This window comes from Lactuca sativa, chromosome 3, assembly GCF_002870075.4.
Source record: "Lactuca sativa cultivar Salinas chromosome 3, Lsat_Salinas_v11, whole genome shotgun sequence".
In the NCBI taxonomy this organism is placed as follows: domain Eukaryota; kingdom Viridiplantae; phylum Streptophyta; class Magnoliopsida; order Asterales; family Asteraceae; genus Lactuca; species Lactuca sativa.
Window position 1 is genome coordinate 4,499,186 of NC_056625.2, and position 15,579 is coordinate 4,514,764.

Consider the following 15,579-nt stretch of genomic DNA (forward strand, 5'->3'; position numbering starts at 1 on the left):
AGTTATGGCACATCATTTTTTTTAATTTAAAAATAACAAATAGTTAATAGAATATATATATATATATATATATATATATATATATATATATATATATATATATATATATATATATATATTAAAGGCAAAATAGTCTTTTTATATCGTATAGGAACAAAGACCCAACAAAACAAGGTTTGAGGACCTTCAGAATTAGAAAAGCTCAAACCAAAGGAAACATTAATCATGTAGTTTATTCTAAAAAAAAATTGTTCAATTTCAATGCAATATAGTAGAGAAAATGGTTGATGATATACCTTCCAAAGAAAAATATAAAGACTCTGCTGTTTTCCACCTATTGTTCAGAACTATGTGTACCTGACAAATTCCACCTCAGCATATATAATTTCCAAATCTCTCGTATTTGGCGAAATTTTTGTTATAAATAGGGTAGCCAGTATCTACCTGCAAATCACGTTCACCATAAACATCTTTTGAGTTTTGACTACCTTTCACATGATGGCTTCTCCGACAGTCTCAGACCTTGAAAACCCAATCACCACCTCCGCCCTTCCCTACTCCTACGCCCCATTGCCTGACGGCGAGCAACCCACCGGAAATGATCGCACCATCCGCCCATCCAGAAAGACAGCCCTCTTTCTTGTGTCTCTGTTCTTGGCCGTCGCTTTTCTAGTCGCATTGTTCGCCGGAAACAGCCCAATGCTTCCCAAAAACTTGAACACCAGTCCGGTGCCATCCACGGCGGCGACTCCGGAAAAGGTAACACCTTTATCTCGTGGGGTGGAGAAAGGTGTGTCGGAGAAATCTTTTCATCCATTGTTGGGTGCAGATAATTCGTATCCATGGAGCAACAACATGTTGGATTGGCAAAGAACTGCCTTTCACTTCCAACCTAAGAAAAACTGGATGAACGGTAAATTAATTCTTTCTTACATTTACATACACACACAAAATTTGAGTTAAATTTCACATTATGAATGTGATTAGAAACATCATTACTTATATTTTTCTTCTTTTGCTTCTTTTTTTTGGCATCGCTGTGGTGATCGCGATTCTCTCTTCAGATCCTAACGGTTAGTTCAAAACTCATTCGGTTAATATATTTTTATATTATAACTTCGAAATAAATAATATATAATTATGAGTTAAAGTGTTTAATAAAACAGTGGTTTTATCCTAAGGATGGCCCACTCTCGTTTTCGTGATTCAGTCATACAAGAAAACAAAGTATAATTAATAGTATTCTTTATTTATCGAATTATTCTTAAAAAGCATATCCATACTTTCAAACTTCAGAGTTACAACTGAAAAGGAAGAAACAGAACATCCTTTTTAAGCACTTTTTTTAACATTTTTTTAAATAAAAATATACTTTATATAAATATTTTTTGAGTTCTACTCTTCTTTACATGCACTTTTTTGACATTTTTATATAAATTAAAATATGTTTCAGGTCCAGTTTTTTACAATGGATGGTACCACCTGTTCTATCAATATCATCCCGATGCTCCGGTGTGGGGCAAAATCGTTTGGGGCCACGCTGTCTCCAAAGACTTAATTAACTGGCGCCACCTCCCCATCGCCATGGAAACCGACCAGTGGTATGACGAACAGGGTGTCTGGACTGGTTCCGCCACCATCCTTTCCGATGGTCAACTCGTCGTTCTCTACACCGGATCCACCAACGAATCCGTCCAGGTCCAAAACTTAGCTTATCCAGCCGACCCATCTGACCCCCTCCTCATCAACTGGGTCAAATACCCCGGAAACCCGGTTCTCGTCCCACCACCTGGTATCGATAATAAAGATTTCCGTGATCCAACAACCGCATGGAAGACCCCCGAGGGAAAGTGGCGAATCACCATCGGTTCTAAGATCAACAAAACCGGTATTTCGTTGGTTTACGACACAGAAGACTTCAGAACCTTTGAGCTTTTAGACGGGTTGCTCCATGCTGTTCCGGGTACGGGTATGTGGGAATGTGTGGATTTTTACCCGATATCAAAACAAGGCGAGAATGGGCTTGACACATCAGTAGATGGGCCTGGGGTCAAACACATAGTCAAAGCTAGCATGGATGATGACCGAAATGACTATTATGCCATCGGTACTTATGATGCTTACAAGGGGAAATGGACCCCAGATAATCCTACATTAGATGTGGGAATCGGGTTGAGATACGATTACGGAATCTATTACGCCTCAAAAACATTTTTCGACCAAAACAAGCAAAGAAGAGTTTTGTGGAGTTGGATCAAAGAGACAGACACCGAAGCCTCCGACATTAAGAAGGGTTGGGCTTCTGTCATGATATATCTCTATCTTAAAATGTTTCAAATCCGACAATTTTCACTATATATTTATTATACTTGTACATTTTTCACAGGGAGTTCCTAGAACAGTTGTGTTGGATAAAAAAACTCAAAGCAATATAATTCAGTGGCCCATTGAAGAAATTAACCGATTGCGGAAAAACCTTACCGTTTTCAAGGATGTCGTTTTAGAAGTCGGCTCGCTCGTGCCACTCAACCTGTCTTCTGCATCTCAGGTACTTGATATATTTTCCTTTTTGTGATGTTAGTAGTAGAATTTATCTCCAAAAGAGTCATAAAAAGAAATGAAATGATAGACTACAACATATATAAAAGTAAAAGCAAATGAGACTATTATAATTGTCATTGTCATTAAAAGTACTTTGTATATGATTGGTTATAAGATTTGGAATTATTATAATTTACAGCTAGATATTGTTGCTGAGTTTGAAGTGGATAAGAAGACAGTGGAGCGATTAAACGGAGCCGATGTTGCATATGATTGCGCCAAAAATGGTGGAGCAGCACAACGAGGTGCATTGGGACCATTCGGTTTTTCGGTCCTTGCACACGAAGGCCTGGCTGAACACACTCCTGTGTATTTCTATGTTGCCAAAGGAGTTGATGGGAACCTTAAAACATTCTTTTGTGCTGATCAATCGAGGTCATCTAATGCTAATGATGTCGATAAGTCAATTTATGGGAGCATTGTCCCAGTTCTCAAAGGTGAAAAGTTGTCTATGAGAATCTTGGTGGATCATTCGATAGTTGAAAGTTTTGCACAAGAGGGAAGATCATGTATCACTTCACGTGTTTATCCAACAAAGGCTATCAACAACAATGCTCAATTATTCTTGTTTAACAACGCTACTGCAACTAAGGTTACTGTTTCAGTCAACGTATGGCAAATGAATTCTGCTCATGTCTAATTAGATGTTAAATATATTATTTGTTCTATTATTGTTTAAAATTGATCTAAGAGGGAAAAGATATCCCTAAATTCTTTTGTATGTAATTATCCTTCCGATATCTTATTTTTGTACATGATAGTGATGAATTCAAAGAAAAGTTGTGTATTCTTTATACTTATACATTCTTTTAATAGAAGGCTTAATCACAAAAATGGTCAAAATGGTATGCTAAATCGGGAACAAGGATATCTTGATTCGCAAAATGGTTAGCTTGTCCTATATAATCGAACTAGTTGTGAGATCTGTATGTTATACGAGTTTAGTAAAACAAAAAATATATATGAATGTTTAAACAAAAATTTATTTAAATTTGAAATTTTAGATTTGAAAATTAAAATTTGAATTTAAAAGGAAACATATTAAATACAATATATAAGTACTAATATTGTAATTTATTGACTATTTTTAATTAAGGCAATTAGTAATTGGTATGTAAATTTGATTGTTAATTAAAAAAGATCAAAAAGAAGAAAATGACAAATGGAAAAAAATTTATTTAAAAATACCAAAAACCTGACATGTGTCCAAATTAATGTAAGAGTGATAAGTGGAAAAAAAAACCTTCATTTATTAGAGAAGATTTCTTTACGAAATAGGAAACTAGCTATCCTATACATTCCAATTTCTTAGTTACCTTTTTGTGACATGTATCGTGAACTGATGTTGAAACTTTCCAATCCTCAGATATTTTATAAACAATTTTTTCTACTTTCTACATCCAAACTAAAAATCTCATGAACTTCTCAATAAATGTAAATATTAATTAATTGTACAAAATATTATGGAATGATTATCTTGATTTTCATCCATCAAATAATAATATAGAATTAGGTGTGAGACCCATTTATTACATGGGTTTATTTAAAAAAAATAAAATATAAAATTTTAACAATTTGAAAACTTTAAATTTATAAGAAAAATAAGAATTTTTTTGAATTATTAAAATTAATGAGACTTTAATGCATTAGATACATTACATATATAAACAATTTTCTAATAAATACCTTACATATATATTACCTTATATATTAAATGTGAATTTTAATTTAATAAAATCAAAAATACAATAAAATGACAAGTGGAAAATAGAAAATTTTAAAATTTCTAGAAAATGTCATGTGTCCAAATGAATGAGAAGAGGACATGTGGCAAAGTCATTTTCATTTATTAGGGTAGATAGAAAGAAGTTGGGAAGGAGATAATGAAAGGCAGTGGGGTTTTGGCATGGAAGATGTCCATGTGAGGAGATGAGGAAGGATATTTCTAGGGATTTAGCTCCAATACCATGTTAGTTTGAATGATTGCGTATCTCATTAATTGCGTACGTACATAACATAAGTACACTCGATACAAAGCCAATGGGTCGAGAATTAAATTAGCCATACAAGGCCAATGGGTCGAGAATTAAATTGGGTGTTGCTAATAAGACATCTCATTAACTATTTTTTTAAAAGTCAACCAATAATTAACTGTTTATAATCAGCTTTTCCAGAAAACGATGCAATTTTATCCAATAAAAATATTTAAAAAATTAATTAGGTGTCCATATTACAATATGGAGTGTCTTTTTAGCCAACCCCATTAAATTAGGCTAGCGAATGTCACAATAATAAGGTTATAGGGTATACTTATCACCAAGTAATTAGAAAAGTGATATCACATATACATCACATCATTTTTTATTTTATTTTGACATTTAGATTAAATAAAAATATAATTAATAAACATAAATAAATATTTCACATTACTTAAAAATACATTATATAACTTCAATTTTAAACCTAAATTACTAAAAAAAAAACATAAAGACATAAAAATTTAAACCTAAATTACTAAAAAAAACATAAAGTCATAGAAATTTAAACCTATATTACTTAAAAAACAAAGAAAATTAAACATAAAAATTAAAAACCTTAAAACCTAATTTGTATATTTTTAGCAGATTTATTGAATTTTTAGAAAGGACGCTAGCTTTTCTAGGTCGAGATCCGATTGGGGCTTTGTGTTTATAATCTGAAGATCGGTAAGTGTTATATTCCACCGACGAGCTTCCTTTGTTGCTTGATTTTTTTTTTTCGAAAAAACTTAGATTTTTGTCTATTTTTTCCACAAGTACGTTTTTGCTACTCGCTTTTTCGCTTGAAGACGTCATCTTTTTCCCTTTGTCCCTTTCCGGTGGTCGGCGAAGTTGGACTTCCGATGGACCCTCCCCCTCGGTGTCGTCGAAGTCTTCATTAAGGCGACGCCAAAACCCACATTCAACTCGGAAGTTCTTGGCCTTTTGTTAGAGCCGGTGGTCGATTCCGAATGCAGAGTCTCCAGATTAAGGACTCATTTTGGATCCTTACGACAAATTTCACACGCTTTTGGTTGGCCAAATGTTTTACCGCCGTTGGTAGCCTTGTATTGTTAGCATGCGGTTGATAAAATATTGAAATCGTTGCTACCACTTTTATGCATAATTTTATGATTTTCAAATATGTCATTAAACTTGGTGTCATCCACTCGTAGTTCACGCCATTTTCTATTAACATTGTTATACGTTCGATCCGTTTTCTTTCCCAATAGCGAATGAAAGAGGTCTAAAACACGAAACCAAAAACTATTTTTTCGTTTGCGCGATGCCCATCATCGAGTCACACGATATGAAAATCCAAGCTTTAGATAAAACTTCCTCCTCATCTTCTTTCCAAGCTGTACCTCTTTTTTTTTGTAGCTTTTCCTTTTTGTTGCTTTCTTCTAGATGGTTGTTGTGTTTCTTGGACCATTTCGTCGTCGTTATTGTAGAGGTTTATAGGTTGAGATTGATAAAATGAGAAATGAGAGCCAAAAAAGTTTCGACTTTTTAACTTTTTGAATAGAAAAGTCCAAAACTCGAGTATTTTTCACTTTAGCATTTTTGACTTGTTCAACAGATTATGAAACCAAATCGTTAATTTTTCCAAAATAATAAAATTTTCTGTAAATCATTAAAACTTGTATATATAATATATAAACGACAAAATTGCAAGAATGGTCCATGTGGTATGTCAAAACTAACATGTTTTTGTCCAAAATGGGTTTGGTTCGCAAAGATGGTCCAAAAGTTTGATTTTCTTGCGAGTTTGGTCCAAAAATTTCGAAACTTTTTAAAATGACAGATTTGCCCTTGGTATTTCCCATTTTTTAATTTTTTTATTACATAAATCAAAAAAGAAAAAGAAAAAAGAAAATAGATCTATCTTTCTCTCTCTCTCTCTCTCTCTGTCTCACACACACATACACACTCTCTCTCTCTCTCTCTCTCTCTCTCTCTCCGTATTGGAACTGTCCACCACTTACTTCTTTAACCACCACCTACAGCTACCATCACCACCCCTCGCCGCCACCACCACCACCACCATCGGATGCCACCACTATAAAAGAATGAAAAATCAAAAAACGTTTTTGTTTGTTGTTTCAAATTGTTGCAAAAGAAAAGTTGATTCGATCGAAATCATCAAATATTTAGCATTCATAACCAAAGTCTAATTCAAAACTCAAAAAAACCTATCTATCTATGAATGTTCAGCAATTTTAAGTACATAAAACATTCAAAACCAGATGAAAGAACCTTGTATTTTGGGGGTCTCCTTGTTTGGCTAATCTGGTAACAAAAAATAGAAATAAATTGAGACCCACTTGCAAATCTATCTTCAAATAAATCGAGTAAATCGAGACCCACCATTATACAGATTCAGACAACAATTTCATGGCCCAAAATCGATTCCAATAGATACAAGTATGTAAAATGGTCTCCGCGTTTCCCCTTCTCTCTCTTCTTTTGAAACCTACAAATCGATTGGAATAAAATTCTTATAACAATTTTCATCCCCACCGCTGGAGCCATAACATCGCAACCAACCACCTCCTCTAACCTACGCATCTAAGCCCCTGCTTCCGGTGACATGATCCAAAACATCACCGGTTACCTACATCTTCTTGATGGTCGCCGACAGCTACTCTTCCACCACTGTTACCACTAGACAAACCCCACTGACAGTCGTAACTCAACCACTAGCAGCCGTCTATGGCTAGCAACTGCCGACCCCAACAAAACACCTCCGAGATGTCACTTCCCCCATAAACCACCTCCAACGAAACATCGTCGACAACGATCGCAGCCTCCCCTGTTTTCTCGATTCGTTGCCCTTAGTCAACCACATCTTTTCGCAGGTCGAGGACCGCTTTTCCTTCTCCACAACATCCCTCGACAACGATCGCAGCCTCCCCTGTTTTCTCCAAGACTTCCCCTCAAGTTTTGGAATTTAAATATTTTGATTAAAAGTTTAATTATGTAACATTTAAATTCTAAAGCCTAGATATTTACAAGTTTAAAATTCAACCCTTATACTATTATGATATAATAAGAATATTGATTATATATATATATATATATATATATATATATATATATATATATATGTGTGTGTGTGTGTGTGTATGTATGTATAAGATAAAGACAGTCTTACCGTTAGTAGGCCTGATTCATGAAGTCGATCTATAAGGGGGGTATAAGGTTGCTACCTATAAAATGACAGTTTAATGGGTGTCCACTCTCACCCACCGCTTCCTTGATTGGTGGAGGGTCGTTAGCCGAACAGGTAGGACATGACAACTAATCTCATTAATAAGTATAATAAATGTATAAAGTAACTAAATACTTTTATAAATTCCCAATCTTAGTTACTTTAGTCAAAATGTGAAATGATGCTATTCCATGAAATTACACTTTGCACCTTGCCAAGTCGTTAGTGGAGTGTGTGTGGTTAACCGGCAAACTAATTTGGGACTAGCAAAGGTGGCAAAAGGTAGATTGATGTTTATCATAGATCAATGGAGGGTATGTGGTTAACCGGCACACTGATTAGGTGATTTGTAACATCGAGAGTACCAAGTACATTTGCATGGTTATTCACACCTTGTTTATGATCCTTGGTATCTCAGTCACAAACTTGAAGGGCATATCGAGATTTAAACATGCCATTGAAAAGTTCAATGAATCTCAAAAGAATCTAGGAGTTTCAATTCATTTAAAACTTAAAAGTCTTTTTCATTTTCATGGTGGAAATTAGTGAATCGTCATTCAATTACCTTCAAATTATTTGCAATTTAGATTACGGAATCCCTCTTCTAAATTGTGAATAATTGTGTTGGGTCCTAGCCTTAATTTCTCATTTAGGTGTTTAATTAGGGATTCTTATCTAATCTAAACTTTGTTCCTTTTCTATGTCAGATGTCTACTTCAAACAACAACAACAACACTTCTGGCTCGATCCCTTCCGGTTCATTCTCACTCATGAACTTGTGTGGGAGGGTGATATTTGATAGGTCCAATTTCAACGATTGGATCCACAACATCCACATGGTCACCCGCTGCGAGGACAAGGAGTATGTTCTTGATAAGGAGATGAAATAGGTTAATGTCAACATTGCTACTCCCGAAGAAATCGCTGCTTACGAAGCTCACGAGCGAGATGCTACGAAAGTTCATTGCATCATGCTCGCAACAATGATTATTGAACTCCAAAAGTCCTACGAGGACTACTACCCCTACTAGATGTATGAAGATTTGATGGATATGTACCATCAAAGCGCGAGGCAGCAAAGGTACGAGATCATTGCTGCAATGATCATTACTTAGATGAAGGATGGAGAGTCCATCACCGCCCACCTGCAGAAAATGCAGAGATATGTGGACCGCTTGTTGATGTTAAATGTTAACTTCGATGACGAGCTGGCCATTGATATCATTCTACATTCCTTACCTCCTTGTTACAACCAGTTTTGTATGACCAACCAAATGAACAAGGAAGAGGTCACTCTAAGCAAGCTTCAAGGCCTGCTAAGGACTGATGAGAGTAGTCTGAAAGAGAAATCCGTTGAATCAACTCCTGCTACTATCGCCCCTGTCTTGGCTATTAGGAAAGGGAAGGGTAAGAAGAGGAAGGCTCCTTCTAAGAGCCACAAGGGAAAGTCCCACGATGGTACCTCTTCTAGTGGAACCAAGGTTGGTCCCGCTGCTCCCTCCTCCAACCCGAAGGATGCAGAGTGCTATTACTACCACGAGAAAGGGCATTGGAAATGAACCTGCCCGAAGTACTTGCAAGATATCAAGGATGGAAAGATAAAGCCATCCTCCACAGGTATTTATACTATTCATTCTAATAACTCATCACATGTTATGTCTGATGGGTTTTGAGCATTCTAACACTTCCTAAGTGTACATGCAACCCTAATAAACCTTGGATCTATGTTTGTCTAATCCTATCTAGCATACATGGGAACTTTAATCCTAAAGGATAGCTAGAAATACATGCCTTGTAGTTGATTTTGATTCCTTGAAACCTTGTGAGCCTAGCACCCCAAGTATGATGCCTCAAATGCTTCACACAACACCAAATGCTTTTGGAATGACTTTAGAGAGAATGCACACACTCTAAAAATCGGCCTAGCCCTCTTGTTTCTTTGTGTAGCCGATTTTGGTGGATAGTATGTTCCTTATATAGTGTTGACACATCTAGGGTTACACCATGTAAACCCTAATGTGTCATGACTCTTCATTTCCATGACCCATGGGTTTGTAACTCCCATGGAGCATCCTATGGGTTTAACCCAACTTGATAATCCATGGAGCCTCTTAGCGCACTATACAAGTTATGGGTGATTTACATAATCAACCCATATATTTAATTAGTTATCTTTTGATCACTTAATTAATTCCAATTAATTCTTGATCAATACTAATTAAATAATACTATTAATATATCAGAACTTATAATATATTAATAAACCACAAGTGTTATTTCTCTCATTTACTCTATCCAATTGCATGGTGCCATGCAACCCAAATGGACCATGTCGGGTTGGGTCAAGTACATACCAGAAATAGTTATGGACTTAGACACCTCAACAGTCTCCCACTTGGATAAGTCTAATAACTATAACTGCAATACTTCAAGAACCGATCGGCAATCGTAGCTCTTTTAACGTCTCTTGGAACTGAGAAGATGATGATACGTCATTTAAGATAAGTGATCATATAATCCTCTGTTCTAGATGTCAGCCGGACAAATACATGGAACAATGTCTTACTTATTGTCCAACAGTTTGTTTCCCGATTTCCAATTTGTTTGACAAAGAACTTAATTGAACACATCAACTTAGTTCTTATCGGGCCCGGTACATAGGTCAAATAAAATCATCGAGGGGCCCAGATATCAGCTTCTAATCCAAGAAGGAACAGATAAACTTCGACTCATATGTTTGCTCTACTACTTGTTGAATCATACACAAAGGAACGTTTTATGAAATCGAGTTACCAATGCGTTTTCATACAAGCAATGCATAACCAACTCATAGGTAGCAAATGATATCTCTAGGTTTGAAGATTTATATGATATTACAATCTCACGATCACTCGAGATAAATTCCATGAAGTGATTCCAGTGAGCATGGGTTGAGTCCAGTGCTCAGAACTTATGAGCACTCATGATTGTTATAGCCATGTCCAACAACTTAGACCTCTGCAACCAATCATGACAGTCTTGATTCATACCTACTTCCGACATATGACCGAGTGTGTAGGTTTGAATAATATGATATACCAAACATAATTATTCTGGAAGTCAAAACATGCAAAAGAAATATAGTAAACGATCGACAAGAGATAGCAACACTTTACTCATAAATAAAACACCTTTTATTCATCATCTAATGTCAATTACACTTTACAAATTTTAAGGTTATCTAACTACTAAATCTAATATCATCCTTCAGCCCTATGCTCTTAGCATGCAGAAGATGCTTAACCCAAGTCAGTCCCTTCATGAGGGGATCTGCTGGATTCTCATCCGATGATACCCTCTTTGCCACGAGGAGTCCTTCTTCTATTCGATTTCTGTCGATGTGTCTGGATCTCCCATGATCCCTTGGTTCCTTGGCTAAGGCAACTGCACTTTCACTATCACAGAAAATTTCCATTGGCTCCTTAATAGCTGGTACAACTCCAAGGTCTCCAATGAAGTTCTTCAGCCATATCGCCTCCTTTGCTGCCTCGCTAACTGCTATATACTCTGATTCGCAAGTTGAATCAGCCACTGTCTCTTGCTTGGAACTCTTCCAAGAAATTTCTCCTCCGTTTAAGGTAAAGACCCAGCCTGACTGAGAGCGGAAATTCTCCTTATCAGTCTGGAAGCTAGGATCACTATACCCTACAACTCTCAAGTCATCACTCCCACCGAGGGTAAGGACCCAGTCCTTAGTCCTCCGTAGGTACTTGAGGATATTCTTTACCGCAGTCCAGTGTGCCTTGCCAGGGTTCCCCTGATACCTGCTAACCATGCTCAAGGCAAAGGCTACATCAGGTCGAGTACACGTCATAGCATACATGATCGATCCTAGAGCCGACGCATAAGGTATTCGACTCATTTATGCTATCTCAGCCTCAGTACTAGGGCTTTGTGTCTTACTCAATCTGGCGTTACTCTGGATGGGTAACTCTCCTTTCTTGGAGTCCTGCATGCCGAATCTCTTCAGCACCTTATCCAAGTAGGTACTCTGACTAAGTCTAATTAGTCTTTTACTCCAGTCTCTCAAAATCCTTATCCCTAGAATATAGGCAGCTTCTCCTAGGTCCTTCATAGAGAAACACTTCCCAAGCCAAGACTTAACTTCCTGTATTGTTGGGATATCATTTCCTATGAGTAGTATGTCATCCACATACAATACCAAAAATCTAACTATACTCCCACTAGCCTTGACATATACACAAGATTCATCTTCACTCCTAGAAAAGCTAAATTCTTTTACTTTCTCATCAAAGCAAAGATTCCATCTGCGAGGTGCTTGCTTTAACCCATAAATGGATTTCTCAAGCTTACACACTCTATTAGGGTACTCTGTGTTGACAAAACCCTCTGGATGACTCATGTAAACATCCTCAGCCAACTTTCCATTAAGGAAAGCGGTTTTGACATCCATTTGCCATATTTCATAGTCATGAAATGCGGCTATGGCTAACAGAACCCTAGCACTTGTCACACTATAAAAGGAACTCCCTAGAGATAAAATCGGGTGCCCAATACATTATTGGAGAGTGTGAACCGATTTGGTGCTAAGCATGTTATTCTCTCAAGCCTCCTTTCGCACTTGGTGTTTGTGACACATTAGAGGCATCATATTTGAGGTGCTAAAGCTTTTGAAGGCCAAGAAATAGTAGTCCTACTAAGAGGTAAGTTATCTAACTAGTTATATTATTCAATTGTCAAATTGTATGCTAGTTAGGATGTATGCTTTGGAAAATCAAATTGCATGTATAATTAGAGAAAACATAAATCCAAAGAATCTAGGGTTGCAAGTGCACCATAAGGTTGTTAGAGTGCTCAAAACCCTTCAGCTGCATCTTGCCTTGCGGCCTCTAATGCTCGGCCTTGACCATCCTGCAGGTCAAGCACCTCTTGACGTACCATGAGATCTCTCTCTTCATGCATGGCCACCAGTAGCTCAGTCTCAGATCGCGGTACATCTTGGTGGCCCCTGGGTGAATAGAGAAGCGAGACATATGAGCCTCCTCCAGTACGATATGTCTGACCCCACCATACATCGGAACCCACACCTAACTGCAATGGGTCAACAATCCCCGACTATCCTGTACGAATCTGGTGATCTCGCCCCTAATCTTCTCCAGCTTCTAGTTCTTATGTTATACACCCTCGGCCCAAGCTTCTCTAATCAAGCTCATGAGTGGAGAATCCATATATATCCTCATACATGTCGCTGGTACAGAATATCCAACCGACTTGCGGCTCAGGGCGTCTGCCACAACATTCGCTTTACCCGGATAGTATAGGATCTCGCAGTCATAATCCTTGACTACGTCCAACCACCTGCACTGCCTCATGTTTAGGTTCAGTCGATCCATGATGTGTCTCAAACTCTTGTGATTTGTGTATATGGTACAGCGGACCCCGTAGAGGTAATGCCTCCAGATCTTGAGAGTGAACACCACCGCTCCCAACTCCAAATCATGTGTGGGATATCTCGACCCATGCGGGATTTAGCTGCTTTGAAGCATATGCTATTACCTATCCCCTCTGCATGAGGATTGGTCCCAATCCGGTGATCGATGCATCATAGAACACCACAAAATCCTCAACTCCCTCAAGGAGTGTCAAAACCGGCGCCTCGCCGAGTCGCTGTCTCAGAGTCTCGAATGCAGTCTGCTGCTCAAGGCCCAACCGAAAATCTACCCCTTCCTCTTCAGGCGAGTGAGGGGTACTGTAATCTTGGAGAAATATTGTATGAATCTCCGGTAGTACCCTACCAATCCCAAAAAGCTCCTGATACCCGAGGGAGATTTCGGAACCTCCCACTACATAACCGCCTCGATCGTGGCCGGATTAACCATAATCCCCTCCTGGTTAACAAGATGTCCAAGGAACTGAGCCTCTCGTAACCAAAACTCGCACTTCGAGAACTTGGTATACAGCCGTTCTCAACTCAAAACTACTAATAGTTCGCGGAGATGCTTCGCATGTTGCTCCCTGGTCTTGGAATACACCAACATGTCATCTATAAACACAATGACCAAGCGATCGAGCATCGGTCTGCACACCCGATTCATCAGGTCCATAAATACTGTCGGCGCATTAGTGAGCCCAAACGACATCACCACAAACTCGTAATGTCTATAACAAGTCCGCAACGCAGTCTTCTCCATGTCCTCCTCCCTAACCATGACCTGATGGTATCCGGACCTCAGGTAGATGCAATTTGCAAGTGATCGAAAAGATCATCCATCCTCGGGAGTGGATAAAGGTTCTTCACCGTTAACTTGTTCAACTCCCGGTAATCAATGCACATACAGTGTGAACCATTCTTCTTCCTGACGAAGAGAATCGGCGCTCGCCATGGTGAATTGCTCGGACGGATGAACTGCTTGCCCAACAGTTCCTGCAGCTGAGATGACATCTCCTGCATCTCGGGTGGTGCCAATCGATACGGCGCCTTGGTGATAGGGGCCGCACCTGGCACTAGGTCGATCCTGAACTTGACCTGCCTCTCCGGAGGCACTCTGGGTAACTCCTTCGGAAACACATCAATGAACTCTCTGACAACTGGAACATCCGAAACCGAAACTTGATTCTTGACCCACGTATCCACTACATACGCCATATAACCCGCACAACCATGCTGAATATACTGCCGAGCCCTGGCAGCTGAGCAAAACCCTGGACCCAATTTGGTGCCCTCGCCGTAGATAACCAGTTCTCCCCCACTTGGGGTTCGAACTACCACCCGATGACCCTCACAGTCGATCATGTCCCCAAAACGACTTAGCCAGTCCATACCCAGACTCACACATACATCCCCAATGGGAATCAGAATCAAGTCTATCGGGAAGGATACCCCGAAGATCTCTAGAACGCAACCCCGATAGACTGAAGAAGCAGAAATCCCATGTTCGTTCGATAGAGACTCACAACGGACACTCTAGCTCTCCTACAAGCAAACCGAACTCCCTACTGAACAATCGGGAGACAAATGACCGAATCGCCCCAGAGTCAAATAATACTAATGCAGGTAAGGAGTTCACTAAGAACATACCTAACATAGGTACAAACACATAAGCATAAAACAAATATGATCAATAAGATAAAGGATAGAAACATACCAGCCACCGCATCTGGTGCTGTCCTGGCCTCCTCGGCTGTAAGCAGGAAGGCGCGTCCCCGAGCCCTCAGGGGCTCTGCCCTACCCTGACCCTCATCAATAATCCTCAGTGTAGCCGGAATTGGAGCCTGCAACTGCCTGGCAGCTAGTAGGGGACACTGGGCCTTCATATGGCCCACCTGCTCACAATGGTAACAAAGTCTGACCCCAGAAGCTGGAGTCTGCTACCTATAATCCCTAGTAATGTGGCCCTACTTTCCATACTTGTGGGGCACCCTGAAGAAGATCGACAAACCCCATCATGCACCTTGTCGCACTTCCCACATGTGCGACCCTTCTGATTACCCTACCTAGAGTCAGCGGCCCTAAATCGTTTCGGTGCAGGTTTGGACTGCACTGGGGCCTGTCTCTGCTCTCTCAACTCCAACTCAATCTCAAGCTCACGCCACCTAGCAGCCTCTTTTAACTCCAGTAAAGTATCACAACGCTGAGTAGCAACAAAATGTCTGATGTCAGTGTTGGGCATGCTCAAATAATGAGTTATCTAAGCCTGCTCATACGCAAACTCCAGGCAAAACATCGCCCTCTCAGTGAACATGCGGGTG

General features: G+C 39.0%; 1 protein-coding gene across 1 annotated transcript; it reads left to right on the plus strand.

Moving 5' to 3' along the window:
• Positions 1–445: 445 nt before the first annotated feature.
• Positions 446–3,397, plus strand: LOC111877667 (beta-fructofuranosidase, soluble isoenzyme I). Its single transcript, XM_052769134.1, has 5 exons — positions 446–913; positions 1,065–1,073; positions 1,454–2,309; positions 2,386–2,548; positions 2,741–3,397. The coding sequence occupies exons 1-5, from the start codon at positions 496–498 to the stop codon at positions 3,239–3,241; spliced, it is 1,947 nt and encodes a 648-aa protein (XP_052625094.1). The 5' UTR covers positions 446–495; the 3' UTR covers positions 3,242–3,397.
• Positions 3,398–15,579: the final 12,182 nt, after the last annotated feature.